The 22400-nt window shown below is 40.4% G+C and overlaps 1 protein-coding gene across 1 annotated transcript in view; it reads left to right on the top strand.

The window, feature by feature from the left end:
• The window catches only part of DEPDC1B (DEP domain containing 1B), a 54026-nt gene that overhangs the window by 4492 nt on the left and 27134 nt on the right, over window positions 1–22400 (top strand). The window contains exons 2-5 of the mRNA XM_081088783.1: window positions 15073–15208; window positions 19187–19314; window positions 19947–20077; window positions 22302–22349. Coding sequence (XP_080944909.1) covers window positions 15073–15208; window positions 19187–19314; window positions 19947–20077; window positions 22302–22349 — 443 coding nt within the window. The remainder of the gene's footprint in view (window positions 1–15072; window positions 15209–19186; window positions 19315–19946; window positions 20078–22301; window positions 22350–22400) is intronic.

The raw sequence follows: 22400 nt of genomic DNA, 5'->3' as shown, positions 1-22400 counted from the left end.
ATACTGTTACTTTCACAGTTCTTAATTAAAAAGCAATAACAAAGGAATCATGCTACCCAGTTTTAAGACCTACTGTACATAAAGCCACAGAATGAGGACTGTGGTGTTGTGAAGAGATAGATATAGGTTAGTGGAACAGAAGAGTCCAGAGACACACACAAATATGGCCAAGTGATTTTTGATAAAGGTGTAAAAATAATTTGAATGAAAAAGAGTAGTCTTTTCAGTAACTGGTGTTGGAGCACTTGGATATCTAGCCTCTATATGCAAGAAAATGAGTCTCAACCTAAATCTCAGACTTTACACAAAAAATTCAAAATGAATCATAGATTTAAATGTAAAACTACAAAAGCTTTAATTAAACAGGAGATCTTTATGCCCTTTATGTTCTTGAACATGATATCAAAAGTGTGATTCATAAAAGAAAACATGATAAATTGGACTTCATCAAAATTAAAATCTTTTGCTCTATGAAAGATACCAATAAGGATCAGAAGACAAGCTACAGATGGGGAGAAAATATTCGCAAGCTACATAAATAACAATGGACTGGTATCCTATACTAATAAAAGACAAACATGCAAATTGACTGTACTTTTGCTATGCCTTAAGCCACGCCCACCAGCTAATCAGAGCGACTATATGCAAATTAACCCAACCAAGATGATGGCTGGCAGCCACAGAGCTGGAGCGAGCAGGAGGCTTTCTTACTCCAGTGATGGAGGAAGCCAAGTTTCCCCGCCTGCCAAGGTCAGCTCTGAGCTTCACTGAAAGCAACAAAGTTTTAATTATAGAAGGTAAATAAACCCCAGATATCTGCTTTCAGCTAGCTGTGGCCACGGAGCTGGAGCGAGCAGGAGCCAGCTCTGAGCTCCACCGAAAGCAACAAAGTTTCAATTATAAAAGCTAAACAAACCCCACATACCTGCTTTCAGCCAGCTGTGGCCAGGGAGCTGGAGCGAGCAGGAGTGGGTTGCCCCTGGCGATGGAGGAAGCCAAGCTTTCCGCAGGCCTCCGCTAAAGGCAACAAAGTTTCAATTACAGAAGGTAAATAAATCCCAGAATAAAAAGAAAAAAAGGAGAGGCTGGGTGCTTATGTCGCCAGGGTGCTTGACCAGCCTGAAAACGGCCCTTAGCCCCTCACCCTGACTGGCCAGACACCCCAGTGGGGACCCCCCCACCCTAAAGGGGGTGTGGCCAGCCTGCAAACAGTCATCAGCCTCTCACCCAGGCTGGCCAAACCTCCATGGGGTGAGGGTCCCCACTGGGGTGGACATCCTCTGAGGGGTCCCACACTGCAAGAGGGCATAGGCCAGGCTGAGGGGCCCCCCGAGTGCACAAATTTTTGTGCACCGGGCCTCTAGTCAAAATATAAAGAACTAGCCCTGGCTTTTATGGCTCAGTTGGTTGAGTGTCATCCCATGCACCCAGAGGTCACTGGTTTGATTCTAGGTCAGGGCACATGCCCAGGTTGCAGATTGATCCCCAATAGGGGGCATGCAGGAGGCAGCCAATCCATAGTTTCCCTTCAGGGATGTTTCTCTATCCCCCTCTTCCTCACTCTTTCTCAAATTTATATAAAACTCAACAATAAGAAAACAATCTAATTAAAAAATGAACAAAACACTTTACTTGATCAGATACTTTACCAAAGATCACCAGATAGCAGGTAAATACTTGAGAAAATGTTTAACGTAGTTAGTATTAGGGAAATGCAAATTAAAACCATGACAAGATACCACTACATATCTGTTAGAATTGCTAAAATAAAATACTGACAATCTCAAGAGCTAGTGAGGATGCTAGGTAGTTGGAAATCTCCTTTATTGCTGGTGGAAGCCTACATTGGTAGTCACTTTATAAAACAGTTTGGCAGGTTTTTTTAAAAAAGTTAAATGGGCTACGCCAGGACTCAGTATTCCTGCTCTTGGGCATTTACTCTAGAAAAAGGAAAACACGTTCACACAAAAACTTGAACATTAATATTTATAGCAGCTCTATTAATAATCACCACTAGCTGAAAACAACCCATATGTGTTTCAGTGGATGAATGGCTAAACATTGTCTATTTATACAATGGAATGTTGTTGTCTGTTGGGGGTCGGAAGTGGGAGTGTTCAGCGGGAGGCTGTCACTATAAAGTCAGAGCATGAGGGAGTTTTTTTGTGATGGTGGCGGGGAATAATGGAACTGTTCTGTTTCCTGATTGAGGTGATTATACAAATGTTCTAAAATTGATAGAAATGTACACACATAAAAGTCTGTTTTACTATATGCTAATAACATTTATTTTTAATGCTGGAGATTTGAAAAGCCTCTATTTTCACCTCTAGTGAAAAGAAATCTGAATTTACATTGTTTTAGGTATTTGGCCCTTTAGTCATTTTTAGTGGCCTGGGAAAAGTTCTTTATAACTACCCTATAGATCAGTGGTTCTCAACCTTCCTAATGCCGTGACCCTTTAATACAGTTCCTCATGTTGTGGTGACCCCCAGCCATAAAATTATCTTTGTTGCTACTTCATAACTGCAATTTTGCTACTGTTGTGAATCATAATGTAAATATCTGATATGCAGGATGTGTTTTCATTATTACAAATTGAACATAATTAAAGCATAGTGATTAATCATAAAAACAATATGTAATTGTATATGTGTTTTCTGATGGTCTTAGGCGACACCTGTGAAAGGGTCATTCGGCCCCCAAAGGGGTCGCGACCCACAGATTGAGAACCGCTGCTCTAGATCTTTTGAAGGGAACTGTTTTAGGAACTTTACCTTCAAGTTATGCATTATTGGCTCCCTCTAGTGGACGTCCTTTGTTTTAATAGTAATGCTCAGAATGTGTGCCTGTGATTTTTTTTAAAAATCCTCACCTTGGAGAAAGAGAAAGAAAGAAAGAGAAACATTGATGTGAGAAAGAAACATTGATTGATTGCCTCCTATATGAGCCCTGACCAGGGGCCTGCAACTTTTTGGTGTGTGGGATGACACTCCAACCACTGAGCCACTGGTCAGGGCTCTGAGTTTGTTTTTATTCATTTCATCAAGTCCTAGGTTCTTGTCCTTTAATAGTTAGATAAGTTCCTTAGGCTTGCTAGGCATCAGTTTTTCCATCTATAAAATGACAGGGATGAACTAGACCTTTAAGGCATTTTTAAATTCCAAACTTTAATAATTTCAAATATTGAGTACATAATCACGTACTTCTTTTTTAATAATTCTTTATTGTTGAAAGTATTACATATGCTCCCTATTTCCCCCCATTAACACCCTCCAGCCTGCCCCGCCCCTTCACCTCACTGCCCCATTGTCTGTGTCCATGAGCCATACATATATGCATACAAGGTCCTTGGTTGATTACCTCCCACCCACCCACTCTCCGCCACCTTCCCTCCGAGATTCTGCACTCTGTTCCATAATCACATGTTTTTTAATCCAAGGCATTGACGGTGATAAAAAGAAATATAACATGATTCTTTTCCTCCCTAACTTTGCAGTCTCTTGTGATAGAGAATACATATGTGAAAAAGATAAGTAGCAGAACTAAGGCTATTTAATTAATCTGTAACAAACAACAAATTAGAGGTGCTACACTGCGGTCCTTGGGATGGCACATGTATTTTGTTTGGTGTAATGTTTTGGTCATTAAAATTTTGTCTATATGATTTTTATTTTGACCTGTGAACCTTGACCTGTGAACCAGGAGGTCACAGTTAGATTCTCAATCAGGGCACATGCCTGGGTTATGGGTGTGATCCCCAGTGTGGGGCATGCAGGAGGCAGCCGATAAATGATTTTTTCTCATCATTGATGTTTCTATCTCTCCCTATCCCTTCCTCTCTGAAATCAATACTTTTTTTTTTTTTTAAAAGCCTACCTTCCAGCTCTCTTCCCCAGCCATCCAGTTCCCTCCCCCAGAGGCACTTAGTGCTATTAGCTTCTAACCCTTTGTTTTAAAAAATTATGAACCTGAAAATTTTTAGGTGGGGCAAACCCATTTCCATTGCCACACTTCCCACCATTTCTCTACATTTTACCATGATTACGTTTGTCTGGCCAGTGCAGGGATTGTGCCCGTGACCTACTCGGTGTGTACTCGAGTGTTTTGAGACCTCATGGAGGAGGAAGTGAAAAACTTCAACCTGGGTCCTGAGAATGGGGTAGGACCTGAATAATAAGGGACAGGAAGAGAGATGATATTTCAGGTGACAAGAATGGCAAGACTGGGGTTCTCAGAAATGCATGTCAGCTTTTCTGGGAGAAGAAGGAGGAGACTGGCCTGGCTGCAGAAGAAGTTTTAGGTCAGGGCATCAAAGGGATACATTTGATAGAGTTTCTTAAATACCTGGCTGGGGAGTAGACTTTTATTTTAAAAAGCCAAGGTAGTCATGGTTAGTGTTTTGAGTAGGAATAAAGTCTGTGTTCTAGAATAAGAGTTAAGGGAATAGTAATAATAGGATAGACGTTTGACTTTTTTTTTTTTAATTGCTGAGTATTCTAAACATTTCTGTTTATTTTGTGGGATTCCTGTTATGAACCATGGTGGGGTTCTGTTTCTACCAGTGGAAGCTTCAGTAGGTAAGACACTCTCTCTTTCTGCCCCGAGCAGTTAGGGTGCAGGCACGTGCCCTACCCTTGGCAGTTGGTATGTTCCTACCTAGGACTGAATCCCTGTGATAGTGGGGTGGCCTGTGGGGGCCAGGACAGACCTGCATAGAGGCACAGGCATCCAGAGGCCATGGTGCCTGCAGTGGCTTTCACACGAGGCTGTCACTTGTGGTTCCAGCTGTGCTCTCCTATTGATTTTGTGACTTATTTGGATGTTTTCCAAGTTTCTTTCTGGTTAAATTAGTCAGAATTGGTTTCTGCCACCCAGAACTCACTCAGACTGATTTAACAAGCAATGCCTATAAGGGAGCAAAATGGTGGCAAATTTTAGGGCCTGGAAAATAGTGCCAAGATTTTTGGGACAGCCAAAAAGCTCAGCAACAGATCAGACTGGCCTGCAGCAATCAGCAATAGGGGATGTATTCCAGCTCAGTATCCTGGTAGTCCCTGAGGCACAGGAGCACAGTCCACCAGAGTAAGTAGTAGGCTGGTTATACTTGGCCCCTGGGTTGAAAGTTCTGTATTGGATTGTTAAGTCCAGCCAACTCTGAGGTTACATTACCACTGCCTTTGGATGTAAAAGATGTCAGTACAAGTAGGTGTGTTAATGCATTGACACAGACTGTCCTGACTAAGAAAAAGCAGTTCCTGGTTACTGATAAACTTTTGTTTTGTAATTTTTAAAGGCTTTTAAAATAATTTGTAAAAATTTCAAATCCATGATTTACCTTTTTTTAAAAAATATGTTTTATTGATTTTTTTTCTTTTAGAGAGGCAGAAAGGGAGAGGGAGGGAGAGATAGAGACATCAATGATGGGAGAGAATCATTGATTGGCTGCCTCCTGCACACCCCCCAGTGGGGATTGAACCCACAACCCGGACATGTGCCCTTGACTGGAATCGAACCTGGGACCCTTCAGTCCTCAGGCCGATGCTCTATCCGCGGAGCCAAACCAGCTGGGGCCATGATTTATCTTTCTATCCTAGCCCTTCATTTGTGGTCTTAGTTTCTGTGTTCCATGCTCTCTGTCGGGTGTCTGTATCCCTTCCCTTTATATTCGTATTATCCAGTTGGTCTTCACCAACTTGCCCTTGAAAAATCCTTTTTTCTTTAGTCCTTTCCTGGTTCCTTTCCTGTGAATTTATGATGCCTGGTTATTATCATTAATAGGAAACGGAGCAATGGAAGTCAGAAAAACCAAAGGAGCATGGCTCACTGAATGCTTCCATTTTAGGTGAAGAGAAGGTGGATTGAACAGGAGTCCTTCTCAAATACTATTAACCTTGAAGCAAAATAATAAAGATCATGTAGGTATCAATCAGTTTTCTTTCCTTAGTTAACCCTAAACCTTAACTTTCTGAGAGGAGTGGGAATTTGCCTTGAGGTACAGATTATACGACCAGATTTATAAAAGACCTTTACAGGTGAGGGTATACCTCTCTGGATTTGAGGAGTTTATAACTTGCAGAGTAGAAGTGGGAGAGGGCAGACAAATGTTTTATATGAGTATCAGAAAGCATAGTCTATTTAAGCATTTTTATGCAATTGATGTCCAATCAGCATTTCATCAGTTGCTTGAATTATATTTATGTTATAGCCTTTTCTTATAGCTTTCGGATGTTTTTTGGGTCAGTGTTAATTAGATTCTCATATGTGCTACTTCTCCACATCCTCCTCCCTTCCTGCCTCTTTTTCCTTTCTCAAGTATTATGGAGTGCCTAATTATGCTAGCCACACCACTAAACACTTGGATGCATGATCCTATCTTCAGAGTTAAAGTTTAGATAAGAGGACGGATAAATAAAAATTCATTGTCACAAATGCCATTATAAGGAGGTGCATTCAATACCATTTGAGGACTGGGGAATCAACTCTGCTTGAGTAAGTCAGAATATTTTGCTTCAGAAGTGACACTTGAGTTGAGTATTGATGCATTAATAGGTGTTTGCCAGGCAAGGAAGGGAGAGGGGTTGATCAAGGTAAGGGGACTTGCTTATAAAGTCTGTCATCATGTCATCATGAGTGAGGTTACAGTATGTAAGAACATGTTACCTGTTATTATGCAGGGAGTGTTGTTAGGTAAGATTGTGGAAGAATTTGTTTTTATCTGTGTCCCCCACACCCAGCACAATGCCTTGTATTTATTGAGAAAGAAGTTCAAAGGTTAGTAAGTGAGGAGTTTCCTTTATACTGGGAAGGAATTAAGCAATAATCACACCACCTCTATTCCTGAGTAAAAGTGACTCAGTCATTTCCCACATCAGGTGAGCTATGGTTAAGTGTAACACAAGCTCAGTAATAGAAGGGCTATAACAAGGACTTGGAGTGAGGCAGGCCTGGGTTCGAATCCCCGTTCTGGAGTTACTGCTACCCATGTGATCTTAGGCAAATCGCTTACACTCTGAACCTGTGTCCTCATCTACAGAGTAAGGATGTTAACATTTCGGTCTTGATGGTATCTCTGGTCTCACTAGGCCAGGGCGCAGAAAACTTGTTCTGTAAAGGGCCAGATAGTAAATGTTTGTGGGTCAGACAACCTCAGTACAACTGCCTGACTGCTGTTGTAGGGTGACGGCAGCCACAGCATATGTAAAGGATTCGGCATGACTGTGTTCCAGTAAAACTTATTAAAGCAAGTAGTGGGATTTGCCTGCAGGTCATGGTTTCTTACTCCTGCACTAGACCGTTTCTTGAGGGCAGGAACTGGTATAAATTCTTTTTTTTTTTAAAGATATTTTTATTGATTTCAGAGAGGAGAGGGAGAGAAAGATAGAAAATCAGTAATGAGAGAGAATCATTGATTGGCTGCTTCCTGCATGCCCCACACTGGGGATCAACCCAGGCATGTGCCCTGACCGGGAATCGAACTGTGACATCCTGGTTCATAGGTTGATACTCAACCACTGAGCTACGCCAGCTGGGTTGGTATTAATTCTTGTATCTCTGTTACCTAGTGGTATCTGATATGATTACTTTGAAGTGAAGTCATCACACATAGATGAGTACAAATTACTAGATGATTCTATTAGTTCAGGCCCTCTGAGAACAGAAGAAGATGCCAAAATGGACCTAGGGTGATGCAAGTGATTTAATGCTTGGGTTCTGGGCCACCTGGAAAGGATAAAGGGAAAAGGAGCAGGAATTGTGGTGAGCCTTCAGCTTGTGGTGCAGGCCTGAGCTCTGAAATAGAGAGGGAAAGAATTAGGTAGGAAGGGCCTCAGACCACAGGGTGCCGTTCTGAGAAAGTCAGGCCAGGTTGATGGGGAGTCCTTGGGCAGAGGCTGCCTGCTAGAGGAGTTCTGTGTCTTCTGTTAGGATTGGTCTGGCTCCAGAACCCCCACTGTGCTCACGTATGTGCTGGAAGCTTCCTGGGAGAAGCCTGACAGATATAGCAGCTAGAGACTGGTGTCTGTTGGGTTCTTGAAGGGAGATATGGGTTGTGTACCTCCATGGCCAGCACAGTCCATTGCTTGTACTGCCCAGAGCTGCTTCTCCACACATGTTCATGGGGCTCTTTCTGAGGCGAAGTCTAGGAAATGGAGAATACTAGGAAGAATAAAGTCCCTAATGCTGCAGCTGGTTTCCTGGCTACAGCTGATGCTCATCTTCTCCTTCTCCACTCTCCATTGTAAATTTGCCCAACCTCACCTATCACCTTGGCAGGTTTGGGCTGACTTACTGGTAGTGTGACCCAAAAGTTCATTTCTGAGAGTAGAAACCCTTGATAACCAGGCACTTTTTAGACGTATTTTTCACATACCCATTCAAGAGCTGCCACAGGTGCTCCTGTGTTTGTGGCTCGGAGAAGCAGCCCTTTTCTGCTGGTCAGGGTCAGTTACTGCTGCTGGGTTAGTGATTCCTCTTCTTGCCTGCTGCTCCCTGCCATAAGGAGTCCAAAGTGCCTTGTTATGTTTCCTTACCTGAGTACTCTATAGGGGACAGGACCTCTAGTTCTGGGAATGGGTCACTGGGATGGATGGTGAGTAAGGCTATTCCTGCTTCTGGTTTTTGGCCATTTATATATATAAAACACAGCGTCATATAGAGGCCTGTATTCCAGCTTGTCTCCATTATAACACTGTCTTGATTACAGTGGGTTTATAATAAATCTTGAACTCTGGTAGTGTGTCTCCCAACTTTGTTTTTGGCTGTTCTAGTTCTTTTGCCTTTTTATATAAATTTTAGAATCAACTTGCTTATTTCTACAAAAATTTCTGTTGAGATTTTGAGTGAAATTGTGTGGAATATGTAAATCAGTATGCAGAGATTTGACAAATTAATAAAATTGAGTCTTCCAAATCACGAACATGGTATATCTCTCAGTTTATTTAGGTTTTAAATTTCTCAGCAGTGGTTTGTAGCTTTACGTACACAGACTCTACACAAGTTTTGTTAGATTTAGATTTAAGTAGTTCATAGTTTTTGGTGCTATTGTAAATGCTATTTCCCTGTAGATCATATTTCTCCCCTCCTTAAAAATACTCATTTGATCCTTTACTCGTAATGGAATCTTTATTCACTTGGAATAAGGAATAAGGAATGATTTCTGAGCTGGGAGCTCAAAGGTTTCCTTAATTTGACAACTAATTCTTTCTCACCTTCTCATTCTTCTTCTTCTCCTTTTTTTTTTGTTATCTTCACCCAAGGATATTTTTTCAACTGATTTTCTTTTAAAGAGGATGGAAAGGAGGGCGAGAGACAGAGAGAGAGAGAAACATTGATGTGAGAAAGACATATCAACCGATTGCCCCCCTCACGTGCCCCAGTTGGGTACCTGCAATCGAGGTACATGCCCTTGACCAAATCGAACCTGAGACCCTTCAGTCCACAGGCTGACCCTCTAACCACTAAGCAAAATCAGCCAGGGCATCTCTCATTCTGCCCTCAAATACTTTATGTTCCTGATAAACCTTTAAACAAAACTGAAATGTAATCATTAGCAGTTTTCAGCATTTAAATGACATAGTATTCTATAGCACTACTGAGCTAGAAGAATATGGTGAATGGGTACAGGGTACATTTGAAATCCAGAAAATTACTATGGGTTTGCCTAACCCATGGGTGTGTGGGAAATGTCAGTCTCAGAGTAGTCGACTCCTATAATAATCACTGCCCGGCTGGCGTTTTTATACCAAGGACATAGGTTACTTCTGAAGGCAAAGAGGCAGGCTCAGGCTGACAAAAGCTGTAGATGCTGCAAATTTCTGCTGATGCTAATGGAATAATTTCAGTATATAGTATGGTAAGGAGTTTAAGTCATTTAACGGTCAAATTTATTAAAATATAAACTGTGTTTTTCTTGTGGTTTAGATGCCCTTGTTGATTAGGTAATGAATTCTAATTTGTTTCAAGTAAATTCATCAAAGGATACTAGTTCTAATATAGATTATTTTCTAATTATTATTACTACTAGAGGCTCAGTGCACGAATTCGTGCATGGGTGGGGTCCCTTGGGGTGTCCTGTGGGGATTGGACCCCAGCTCTTGCCCCCAGGCTTGCAGCCCTGCAGCCCGCCTGGCACCCCGCTGTGGCCTGGTGTCGCCCCCTCACCTGCTCCACCATCCTGCCTGCGGGGTAATTGATCGGGGATGGCTCCCTGCTGCCGCTGGTCACCGTCTGCAGGGCGATCAGCGGGGCAGTCGGGCCCCTGCTCGCACCTGCCTTGGCCTGGTGCTGCCTGCTCACCTGCTCCACCATCCCGCCACAGTCCTGCTCTTGTCGGGGCCCATTGGGGCCGGCAGCGCCTCCACTGCCGCCCTCTGCCAGCGCTGCATCGCCAATGCCCACCATGTTCCGCGCTGCCTCCTGGTGGTCAGCACACGTCATAGAGAGTGGTCAAATTCCCGGTCGAACAATTGGCATATTAGCCTTTCATTATATAGGATTATTATTTTTTTTTAAATATATTTTATTGATTTTTTACAGAGAGGAAGGGAGAGAGATAGAGAGTTAGAAACATCGATGAGAGAGAAACATCGATCAGCTGCCTCCTGCACATCTCCTACTGGGGATGTGCCCACAACCCAGGTACATGCCCTTGACCGGAATCGAACCTGGGACCTTTCAGTCCGCAGGCCTACGCTCTATCCACTGAGCCAAACCAGTTTCGGCAATATAGGATTATTTTTTGCAATCAATATTTGGCAGTGGAGGTGGCAGTAGGAAACCTGAGTTTTTTGTTGGATGTGGTCAGTACCTTTTCTAGCCTCAGTGTACAAATGTGGAGTCTGTACTGGATCATTTCTAAGGAACTTGAAATTCTGGAATCCATGATCATGTTAGTATTAAATTTATAATTTATAAAGCAGAAACAAATGTAGCCCACTAGAGGGAGCACTGTTCTTTTATAATGTTCTCAATTTTATTGAAAAATACATCTTTCATATAAGAATGTATAACTCGTAGCTGAACAATTTATATAATAATGATAAAGTGAACACCTGTATACCCACAATTTGCATCTTTTCCTCAGAGGTCATCAGTATCTTGATTTCTGTCTTAATCATGCTCTCACTTCTCTTTAGTGTTTTAACACTTAACACATATCCATAAACAGTATATTGATTTGTTTCTGAAATATTTTTCTGTTTTGAACTTTATATAAAAGATATTAAAGAGTGTGTGTGCTTCTCAGATTTTTTCTTATATTTCTCATGATTTTTGAGATTCATCCATGTTGATATATTTAATTATAGTTCCTGAGATTTTTCTCATTTATATTCTATTTTGTTATATCAATATATCTTTTTCTCTTAGTGGTTGATTTGGGTTGCTTTCAGTTTTTTTGCTTTATAAACAATGCTCCCACGAACATTTATGAACCTGTTTCCTTTTGCACATGTGGAAGTTTCTTTAGGATACCCAGAATTACCTTGGAGTGGAATTATATTAGAGGATATACCAGTATGCATGTTCAACTTTACTAGGTAATGCCAAACTTTCTCATACTGAGTATGCTAATTTTTTTTTTTTTAAATATATTTTATTGCTTTTTTACAGAGAGGAAGGGAGAGGTATAGAGAGTTAGAAACATCGATGAGAGAGAAACATCGATCAGCTGCCTCCTGCACACTCCCTACTGGGGATGTGCCCGCAACCAAGGTACATGCCCTTGACTGGAATCGAACCTGGGACCCTTGAGTCCGCAGGCTGACGCTCTATCCACTGAGCCAAACCGGTTAGGGCCTGAGTATGCTAATTTTTATTCCAGTAGAAAATATTTGATATTGACTGACTTAAATTTTTGCCAGTCTGGTAAGTGAAATGCTGTCTCCTTGTGATGTTATTTTGATGGCTTAAGTGTTTTATTATTTTAAATATATTTTATTGATTTTTTACAGAGAGGAAGGGAGAGGGATAGAGAGTTAGAAACATCGATGAGAGAGAAACATTGATCAGCTGCCTACTGGGGATGTGCCCGCAACCAAGATACATGCCCTTGACCGGAATCGAACCTGGGACCCTTCAGTCCGCAGGCCGATGCTCTGTCCACTGAGCCAAACCGGTTAGGGCTTAAAGTGTTTTATTTTGCTCATTTTTTTTTTTTTGTAAAAAATTTAGAATAGGTTCATTTGTCAGTTTGCCCTTTACCCATAAGCCATCAGTTATGCTAGAAAATTCACTTCGAAAATGGCTTCTTTCTCTGCTTACAAACATGGTGCCTTTGTGCTTTTTGGCCTCTCCTTTCTATATGAGGTTTCATCCTCAGGGCATCTCTACATGGGTTTTTCTTTTTGTGGCAGGATGGTCTTAGGGTAGTTGCTGTCCTTCCAGTGTTGCTGGAATTATATGCAGTATTGTATGTGAATGTGAGAGTGTACGTGTGTGAGCGTGTATGTATGCATACATGCTATACTTTGGCTGGAAATAGGACTTTTGTTGTGATTGTTAGGCATCTAAAAAAAACAAAACAGGACTGGATTTCTATAAGCCATGCTCTACTTATGAGCTAGGGTGACTTTTACTGGCTTTAGAGTTCAATTTAATTTGTATTTTGGAATCATTTGGAGGTATCTGCCTTGGTAACTTAATACCAAAAATTTAAGCTATCTTTCAATTTATTTGTTTGTAACTTGATTTAATGATTTGCAGACCTCATTTTTTTCTTGCTTACTCAAAACTGACCTTTCAAATAAAGTGCAGTTATTGGATGTTCTTTTCAGAGAAGATGAAACTCAGCTTCTCTCGGTCAGTCATCTTTTTCCAAGTCTATTGTGACTGCTTTTGAATTGTTTCTCAATAGTACTCTTTATCTGTGATTCTTCTGATTCATCTCGATAGAAGTTTCCTTGTGTAGACATTTAAAAATTATTTATTTCTGCATTTGTCTTAGGAATAAGATCTTTATAATTTATTTGAATGATTTTTCCTATGGGTATCATGGACAAAATTTTAAGCCTTTATTTTGGCTTGAATAAGTAGAAAGTCAAACTGAAAAGTTAATTGCCACCTGACTGGAGTGGCTCAGTTGATTGAATGTTGTCCTGTATACCAAAATGTTGCCGGTTTGATTCCCGGTTAGGGCACTTATCAGGGTTGTGGGTTTGGTCCCTGGAACAGAAGGCAGCCAATCAATATTTCTCACTCATATCAATGTGTGTGGTTTTCCCCCCCCTCTCGCTCTAAGCATGTCCTCGGGTGAGGATTAAAACAAACAAAAAGGTCATTGCCTACTGACTTCTATGTCAGCATCAGGAACTAGAGTTCTTGCTTTTGTTCATCAATGCAGTGCAGTGCAATACAATGCAATGCAGTGTGTTGTTTCTAACAAGCTAACAGAAAAAGAGCCTTTAAGTAAATTATGTATTAATTACATTTGTGTTGTTCCTTATCAGGTATGGTCTAGACTAGTTCAAAGAGAGTTAGATTGTATTTAGGCTTCTGTGTGTTAGTTCAGGAGTAATGCTGTTGAAACCTAGGAGGGATAAGAACAGTGGATTATTGAAAGTCAGAATAATGACATTGCACAGCTTTTACCTCCTTGGAGATGAATTTCTAGACCAAAGCTTCAATCGCAGTGTGAAGTATTGGATATTTTAGAGAAGGAGGATTAATCTTTATTAGAAGTAGTTATAAAAATGAATGTTAGGCTGAAACCGGTTTGGCTCAGTGGATAGAGCGTCGGCCTGCGGACTGAAAGGTCCCAGGTTCGATTCCGGTCAAGGGCATGTACCTGGGTTGCGGGCATATCCCCAGTAGGAGATGTGCAGGAGGCAGCTGATCGATGTTTCTCTCTCATTGATGTTCCTAACTCTCTATCTCTCTCCCTTCCTCTCTGTAAAAAATCAATAAAATATATTAAAAAAAAATGAATGTTAGATCATATGATTTTTGTTATAATATATGCTTCCTTAGCAAGTATTATGCTTTCTTAGCAAGTGTTACTGAGGACTTATCTATCAATTTCTATTTGCATGCTTATCATCTACAAATTTCAGCTGGAGTTATGAGGCAGTAAGGATTTTGAGCTAGGTGAAAGGAATGGCTTACTTGGGCATCCCATTAAGAACATATTTAATCATGAAAGTCAAATAGTAAGAGAATAAATTCTGTTTATTTAAAAATGTGTCGCCGAAACCGGTTTGGCTCAGTGGATAGAGCGTCGGCCTGCGGACTGAGGGGTCCCAGGTTCGATTCCGGTCAAGGGCATGTACCTGGGTTGCGGGCACATCCCCAGTGGGAGATGTGCAGGAGGCAGCTGATCGATGTTTCTCTCCCATCGATGTTTCTAACTCTCTATCTCTCTCCCTTCCTCTCTGTAAAAAATCAATAAAATATATTTAAAAAAAAAAAAATGTGTCATATGGTTGATTCCTGTTTTTCTTCACAATGTTGATGGGCATGATGAATATTTTTTTAAAATTAGTTTTTATTATTTTAGAGAGGAAATATCAATGTGAGAAATATCAATTGGCTGCCTCCCACACACACCCTGACTGTGGATTGAGCGTGCAACTTGAGGATGTGCCCTGACTGGGAATCGATCCTCTGACCTTTTGGTATGTGGGATGATGTTCAACCAACTGAGCCACACTGGCCAGGGCTGAATGAGTATATTTTTAAAAATATATTTTTATTGATTTCAGAGAGGGAGAGAGAGATAGAAGCATCAATGATGAGAGAGAATCATTGATTGGCTGCCTCCTGCACACCCCACACTAGGGACCTAGCCCTGCAACCTGGGCATATGCCCTGACCAGGCATCAAATTGTGACCTCCTGGGTCACAGGTCGGTGCTCAACCACTGAGCCACACCGGCTGGCCTGAATGAATATTAAAAAAAAAAATCATATTGTTGGGTATAGTTAGCTATGTATAATGATTTGATTAAGTATGAACTCATTTAGTATATGACGTTTGCTGTTATATAAATTCTCAAGGATACAAGAAATGATTATTGTTAAAATATCTGTGTTGTCTTCCACTGACTATAATAATAATAGTTTTCTTTTTGGTTTTTAGATTTCCTCCTTCCTCACCCTTGAAACCATATCCAAAGAGGCCCCCATACCAAAAGGATGCTATTAAATTTCCAGAATGGAATGACCCCCCACCAGGCATGTCACAAGAGAACATCCCAGTAAGGCCACTTGTGATGGTAAGTGCCATTACTAAAAGACTGATGGCTAGCAGCAGGGAGAATAAGTAGTAGTCTGTGAACCCCCAGGCTTAGTCCAGTTCTCTCTGTCAGTTCCTTATGACCTATGGTCTGAACGTACTTTAAAATAATACCTATGTGTCAATAGCTGAGAAATCAATAATAAAGAAAGACTAAGTTTTGCATTTTATCACTCTTGCATGGGCTGATACTAGAGGCCCAGTGCACAAAATTTTATCACTCTTGATTTTGACTGAATATATGGTAGCTGTTTACATATGTTCAGACTAAAACGTTTTCTGTTAAAACTCCTTTATTCTTTTCCTTTCAGCTTTATAATTTGTCCTTTTCCCTCTTTGTCTCCTCCTCCTGAACTTTATCACCAGTTGAGAGTGAGAAGGTTGGGGCATGGAGTATTGTGGAATGAGCCCTACACAAAGTGTGAACAGAATTTGCTATGCTGATTATGCAATGAACTTTTTGGGGGACCTATTTTTTCTTTAAAATATTCCCATTAAAGATTACCAAGATTGAAATAATGCTTAAAAAATAAAACGTAGAGACAAATTTTGAATGGTAGTTTTTAAAAATTATATAACACCAATGTGTTAAATTAATTTAGTCTGATATGACTTGACCAATTCATGCTTTTGTTTGCAAAGATTTGATGTAAACATTTTTCGTCAATGTAATGAAAAGAAAAAATATCTGAAGAAGTTGTATTATCTCAGTTTGGAGAATATAGTTAAATAGCTTAGGCTGTATCAAAGATAATTCAAGAAAAAGTGACACTGGTGACAGAAATGGGGACTCTATAGGGCTTACAGATATGTCAGGGACAGTGATGAATTTGGTTTTAAATATGTTTGATGATAAAGTTGGACTGTATTAAATGAAGTGTCTAGCCGAAACCGGTTTGGCTCGGTGGATAGAGCGTCGGCCTGCGGACTGAAAGGTCCCAGGTTCGATTCCGGTCAAGGGCATGTACCTGGGTTGCGGGCACATCCCCAGTAGGAGATGTGCAGGAGGCAGCTGATCGATGTTCCTCTCTCATCGATGTTTCTAACTATCTCTCTCCCTTCCTCTCTGTAAAAAATCAATAAAAATATATTTAAAAAAAATGAAGTGTCTAATAGGCAGTTGGGTTGTATTAAATGAAGTGTCTAATAGGCAGATGGAGATAATGGTGCTGGAACTTAGGGGGGCAGTCATATTTGGAAGTCATTAACTTATTCACTCAACAAAGATTTATTGAGTGTCTACTGTGTGCCTTGCATTGTGCTAGACTCTACAGATAGAGTAATATGTGGTACAGTTTTGTTCTAAAAGGATTCAAAGTCTAGTGAAGCATAACAATACAAACATAGATTCATAGAAAACATAGTGGAACTATTCTGAAAGAGTGAGCACAAGGGATATTTGAGGACTACTTAATTCCTAATAAGGAACACTTAAGGTCTGCTTGCTAGTCCCTAACCTAGAGAAAATTAAAATATAAGTTCTATGAGATAAGGTATATTGTTTTTTGCACATTCACATTTAAACATCTAATATGACCCCATCTGTAGAATTGTTATTCAACAAAAGAGATAGAATCCCATATTAAATTAATGTGTGTTTATGTCATCAATAATAACTTCCCTTTTCTGTTCTATTTGGTTCTTCAAAGTCGTGATATTCTTGGCATTACCTCTAGGAAAACCAACTGCTCGTTAGCATACTTTAATGCACCAATGACAGTGACTTCTATCTTCTATTCAGTTTCAAACCTTTCAGGATCCCTGAAGTGGTATACCAGTGTCTCGATTCATCCACCTCCCTGCCCCCAGTGTATCGTTTTCCTGGTCATCTGAATCTACATTTGTTTTGATAACTGTTGTCTTGCCTTTTCTCATACTTCCCCCTTAAATGGAATGGTAGAAGTTTGAAAGCTCCCTGCTTATTAGAATTCCACTAAAGCCTAGACTGCTACTTCTTGAGAATTGTCCAAAGAAGGAATGGCAGAGCAGGATCTGTTTCCCTTGATATAGGTGTTAGAATGATGGCATTAATAATAGATCTTGAAGAACTTGAGCTTATTATTCATTTTTTATTTCTTACTTTCTCCACTTTGCTTGTTGGTTTTTGTTTTGTCCTATCTTCTCTCTTGCCTAGCCATTATCCTATATAATAAAGCAGTAATATGCAAATTAACCCTCACACCCTCACAAGATGGCTGCCTACAACCAGGCTGGCAGGGGGGTTAGTGAGGGACAACCAAATGACTGAACAAGCAGGCTGCATGGGGCGACCAGGCCGGCAGGGGGGTTAGTGAGGGATGACCAAAAGACTGAACAGCGGGCTGCGTGGGGTGACCAGGCCGGCAAGAGGGGGCCATGACAGGCGACCAGATCGGTAGTGGGGGTAGTTGGGGGCGACCAGGCCAGTAGGAGGGGCAGTTGAGGGCGACTAGACCGGCGGTGGGGGGGAAGTTAGGGGCGACCAGGTTGGCAAAGGGGGGCAGTTGGGGGTGATTAGGCTGGTGGGGGGGCAGTGAGGGGCGACTAGGCTGGCGGTGGGGGGGCAGTTGGGGGCAACCAGGCCGGCTGGGGTGGCAGTTAGAAGCGACCAGGCTGGCAGGGAGGGGGCAGTTGGGGGTGACCTGGCTGGCAGCTAGGGGCAGTTAGGGCCAATCAGGCCGGCACGCAGAGACAGTTAGGGGTGACCAGGCCGGCAATGGGGGGGGACAGTTAGGGCCGATCAGGCCGGCACGCAGAAGCAATGAGGGGCGATCAGGCCAGCAGGCAGGTGAGTGATTAGGAGCCAGTGGTCCAGGATTGTGAGAGGGACATCCCCCGAGGGGTCCCAGATTGGAGAGGGTGCAGGCTGGGCTGAGGGGACCCCCCTTCTCCCATGCACGAATTTTGTGCACTGGGCCTCTAGTATCAAATAAAAGGAAATACATAAATTTATTTTTTGTATTTGCTGAGGGTGGCAGTATAGTGTGGAAAGTAAGAGTGTGGGCTCGAATCTTGGCTCCTCCGTTTTCTACCTGTTTGAGCTTGTGTCTGTTTGATTCATTGTGTTTCTGTCTCAGTGTTCTTTTGGGTGGGACTGGGATGATAATACCCCTCTGGGCTAGGATTGTTTCGAGAATCAAGTGAGTTCACACAGGTACTCCGTAATGTATTTAAAAGAATTGTTTACAGGCAGTGACAAAAGAAAAAATACCCATAATGCCAGCAAACTGCAGCTCGCGAGCCACATGTGGCTCTTTGGTCCCTTGAGTATGGCTCTTCCACAAAATACCACGTGTGGGCGCGCGTACAGTGCAATTGAAACTTCGTGGTCCATGCGCAGAAGTCGGTTTTCGGCCTGGGCGAGTCTATTTTGAAGAAGTACTGTTGATATTTGGCTCTGTTGACCTATGAGTTTGCTGACCACTGCCATAATATCATCCAGATATTAATTAATTATTTTTGTTGTGTATTAGTTTTCCTCCTTGCCATCTCCAGCTGTTCTCTGTGGAGGTTTATTTTACCTGCCTTTGGCACATGCCTATGGTCTGGGGGCTGCTATTCAACATTGTACTTATTTGATCTTTGCTTACAAAAATGAGAGAACTCTTGACTGTCACATAATTTTTATTTTAAATAATCATTCAACTTGGACAGTGTATGAACTTGGATAGGCATTCTACTTAATTTTGAAATAATAAAATTTTATTTCATTGCTACTTCTCGTGATTATTTGGAACTCCCACAGGAAATGTCATGCTTGTCATCATAACTCTTTTGTAATTCCTGAATATTAATTTATAATATGACCTGATCTTTAGTAGCCAAACTTTATTTCTCTGCACTGCATGCAAAGAAAGTTACTTTATTTCTTTTTATTTTAAATCAAATTACAAATAACAAAATTAAAGAATTTCTTATAAAACAATACCACTGTCAATTGAAATATTCTCTTTCTTTCTACTCCCCTCCCTGCTATCAGAATTCTGAGATGTGGTACAAGCGTCACAGTATTGCTATTGGAGAGGTGCCGGCTTGCCGCCTTGTCTACCGCAGACAGCTGACAGAGGCCAATGTAGAAGAGATATGGAAGTCTATGACATTATCACAGTATGTGCATTTGATATTAATGAGACTTTTTAGTGTTTTTTTCTAATTTCTTCATTATTCTTTGCATATTTAATTTTCTGAAATTACGTATAAAAATCTGAACTTTGCATTATTTGCAGCTGTGCTGCTTATCAAACATAATTTAACTGGATTCTGGTTTATTTTCTATGTAATTTATATAATAGTTAAGAGTAGACATTTGAAAGTCCTTTAACTTTCTAGTAATACTGAATTCTTAATGAAATACAATGAGAAATATGGTCTTTTAAATATTTTATGTACTATGTAATTAAAGTGAATAGCAGGTTTTTTTCTCACAAAGGTGTACTAGTAGCTGTTTCTCATCATTGGATAAGCTAATTCTTGTTTTTATAATATCTTATGGAATTTTCTTGGCATTTAAGGTGTTATGTCATTAAATTACTAAAGCAATATGTTAATGGCAAAAGGATATTTTTCAGTGTGTTCTATCATAATCATTTTCTAGCCTTTGCCCCACAAGGATTGGGTGAAATGCAAGAAAACAACACAGTACAGTTTAAAGATCGATATTTTACAGTGCTAGGATTTGGGGTAAATAATGACTTTAAAAAAATTAAACTAAATAATGTAATTATCATCTTTCTTTTTAGTTTACAGAAAATACTTGGCCTTGATTCCTTAGAAGAAGTTTTAGACATTAAACTTGTCAAGTCCAAGTTCATCATACATAACGTATATAGTGTGAGCAAGCAGGGAGTTGTTATCCTTGATGACAAATCAAGTAAGTGCATAGAAACCATTTTGTTTCTGGTTGATCCATATGTTGGCTGCTTGATCTGTCACCTTCTATTTGACTCTTCTCTAAATCCTAAATAAATTTATACTCGCTCATCTCACATCCTGATACCTTTTAACTAATTGTTTGGATTAAAGAAATTTCATAGAATGATGAATACTCAGGGGTGAAAATGTCAGCAAAATCCATCTAGAGGCCAGTTCAATTAGCCACAATGAGCATTAAAAGGTTCTGTATTATCCTCAGAAAATCCCTAAAAAGTGAGTAGGTTTAAGACCTACCTTAGAGCTTAAGTTAGTTTTCGGTGGATCCTGGGGTCTGATTGATTTTAGGTTCTCATTGACCTTTTTGTTATGATATTTCCGTGTCAGTGTTTCTGGGATACTTTTGGCTTATGTCCTTTTTATAAATGTAGCTTTTTAGATGTTGAAGGTGTTTCTATTTTTTATACCCTTTTTTTTTTCAAGCCAGTTTACAAATCAGGAAAAAAACAAACATTTAGCAGCTATCTATCCTGTTTTGTTTTAAATATATTTTTATTGATTTCAGAGAGTAATGGAGAGGGATAGAGAGATAGAAACATCAATGATGAGAGGGAATCATTGATCGGCTGCCTCCTGGATGACCCCTACTGGGGATGGAGCCTGCATGTGCCCTTGACCAGAATTGAACCTGGGGCCCTTCAGTCCGCAGGCTGATGCTCTATTCACTGAGGCAAACTGGGTAGGGCCCTGATTTTTGAAAAATACTCTCACAGTACATGTAGTGGACCAGAATCTCCAAACTGATTTTACAACTTCCTTCCCCTGAATAAGGGATGGGCTAGAATTGAACAGTCTCTTTAATTGGGTCTTCCTTTACTTCAAACACTTAATACTGGGATTTAACTGGAACTAGAATGACCTTTGGATCTGGGAAGGTGGTACATACAGTACTTTTGGGTTTGTTTTTTTTTTTTTAATATATTTTATTGATTTTTTACAGAGAGGAAGGGAGAGAGATAGAGAGTTAGAAACATTGATGAGAGAGAAACATTGATCAGCTGCCTCCTGCACATCTCCTACTGGGGATGTGCCCGCAACCCAGGTACATGCCCTTGACCGGAATGGAACCCGGGACCTTTCAGTCCGCAGGCCGACGCTCTGTCCACTGAGCCAAACCGGTTTTGGCACTTTTGGGTTTTATTAGAGTTTAGGCTGGAGGCTCCTGGCAGCAAACAGAGCTGTACCAGAAGGAGACCGAGCAGTGGTGAGAGGGAAGAGGTTGCTCAAGGCCAAGTTTCCTGACAGGAACAGAATGTGTCTTTGAAACTTGAAATACTTCCCCTTTTTAGCCCCTGTATCAGGAATGAAGGACATCAGGAAACAGAAATACATTTGTGAATTCATGAGTTGTCTGGTTAATACCAACATGTAAAATTAAGTTACATAGAATGAGGGGGGTGTTGCCTTTGAAGTAGATCTAAAATACTTTCACATTCCTGAGTATAGCAAACATTAATACTTTCAGCTACCAGTTGGATGACCAGTCATTTTTTTTTTTTTTGTCTTATTAAGTAAGTTCTTCAGCAAGGAGGACAATCACAAGTCTCAGGTTCATTAGGTCTAACAATTCAACCAGTGTCTTTTCAATTTTACCGAAAGTAGAGAAGATGAAGAAGTGGAAGCGTGAGTGCCAGCTCATCTCATCAGATGCCTGTGCCAGGAAGGAGGAAAACACTCTATCAAATGGCTCACCTAGGATTTTTTGTAGCAGTGTTAACCATTATTATTTTAAGGCTGTTCTAATATGAATAGCCTACACTAATATGTCAGTAGAACTTGGTTTGCTTAAAACATTTTGAAAATTGAAACATGTAAAGTGATACCTATCTTTTTTTCATTGCCGGATGTAATTCTTAGGATAATTGATTTGTTTGTTAGTTTGTTTCCCTGGAACAAAGGATCAAATTTCTTCTTGTCACTAAAGCTTTAAAAAGTTCATCTTGTCCTTAGAGAATTTTGCAGGCATGATTTATACAAGCAAATGTACCACTGCTGCTAAGGAAAAATTTTCATCTTTTAAAGTTCTACATCATAAATAGGTGATTTTGATTAGCAGATATGTTTTATACTACTTAGGCAAGTACTACATTCTTATGATACCAATTATGTATGTAATTTCTAGAGTTATATGCAATTGAAAAAAATATCTTTTTATTTTTCTGTAGAAGAACTTCCTCATTGGGTACTGTCAGCAATGAAGTGTTTGGCAAATTGTAAGTACTTATTGTCTGCCAGTTTTATGAAATTAACAGAAATTATCGCCC

Source organism: Myotis nattereri (genome assembly GCF_964212035.1).
Source record: "Myotis nattereri genome assembly, chromosome: 4".
Lineage (NCBI taxonomy): Eukaryota > Metazoa > Chordata > Mammalia > Chiroptera > Vespertilionidae > Myotis > Myotis nattereri.
Note: the sequence above shows the minus strand (reverse complement) of the source record. Positions and strands in the feature narration are given on the sequence as shown.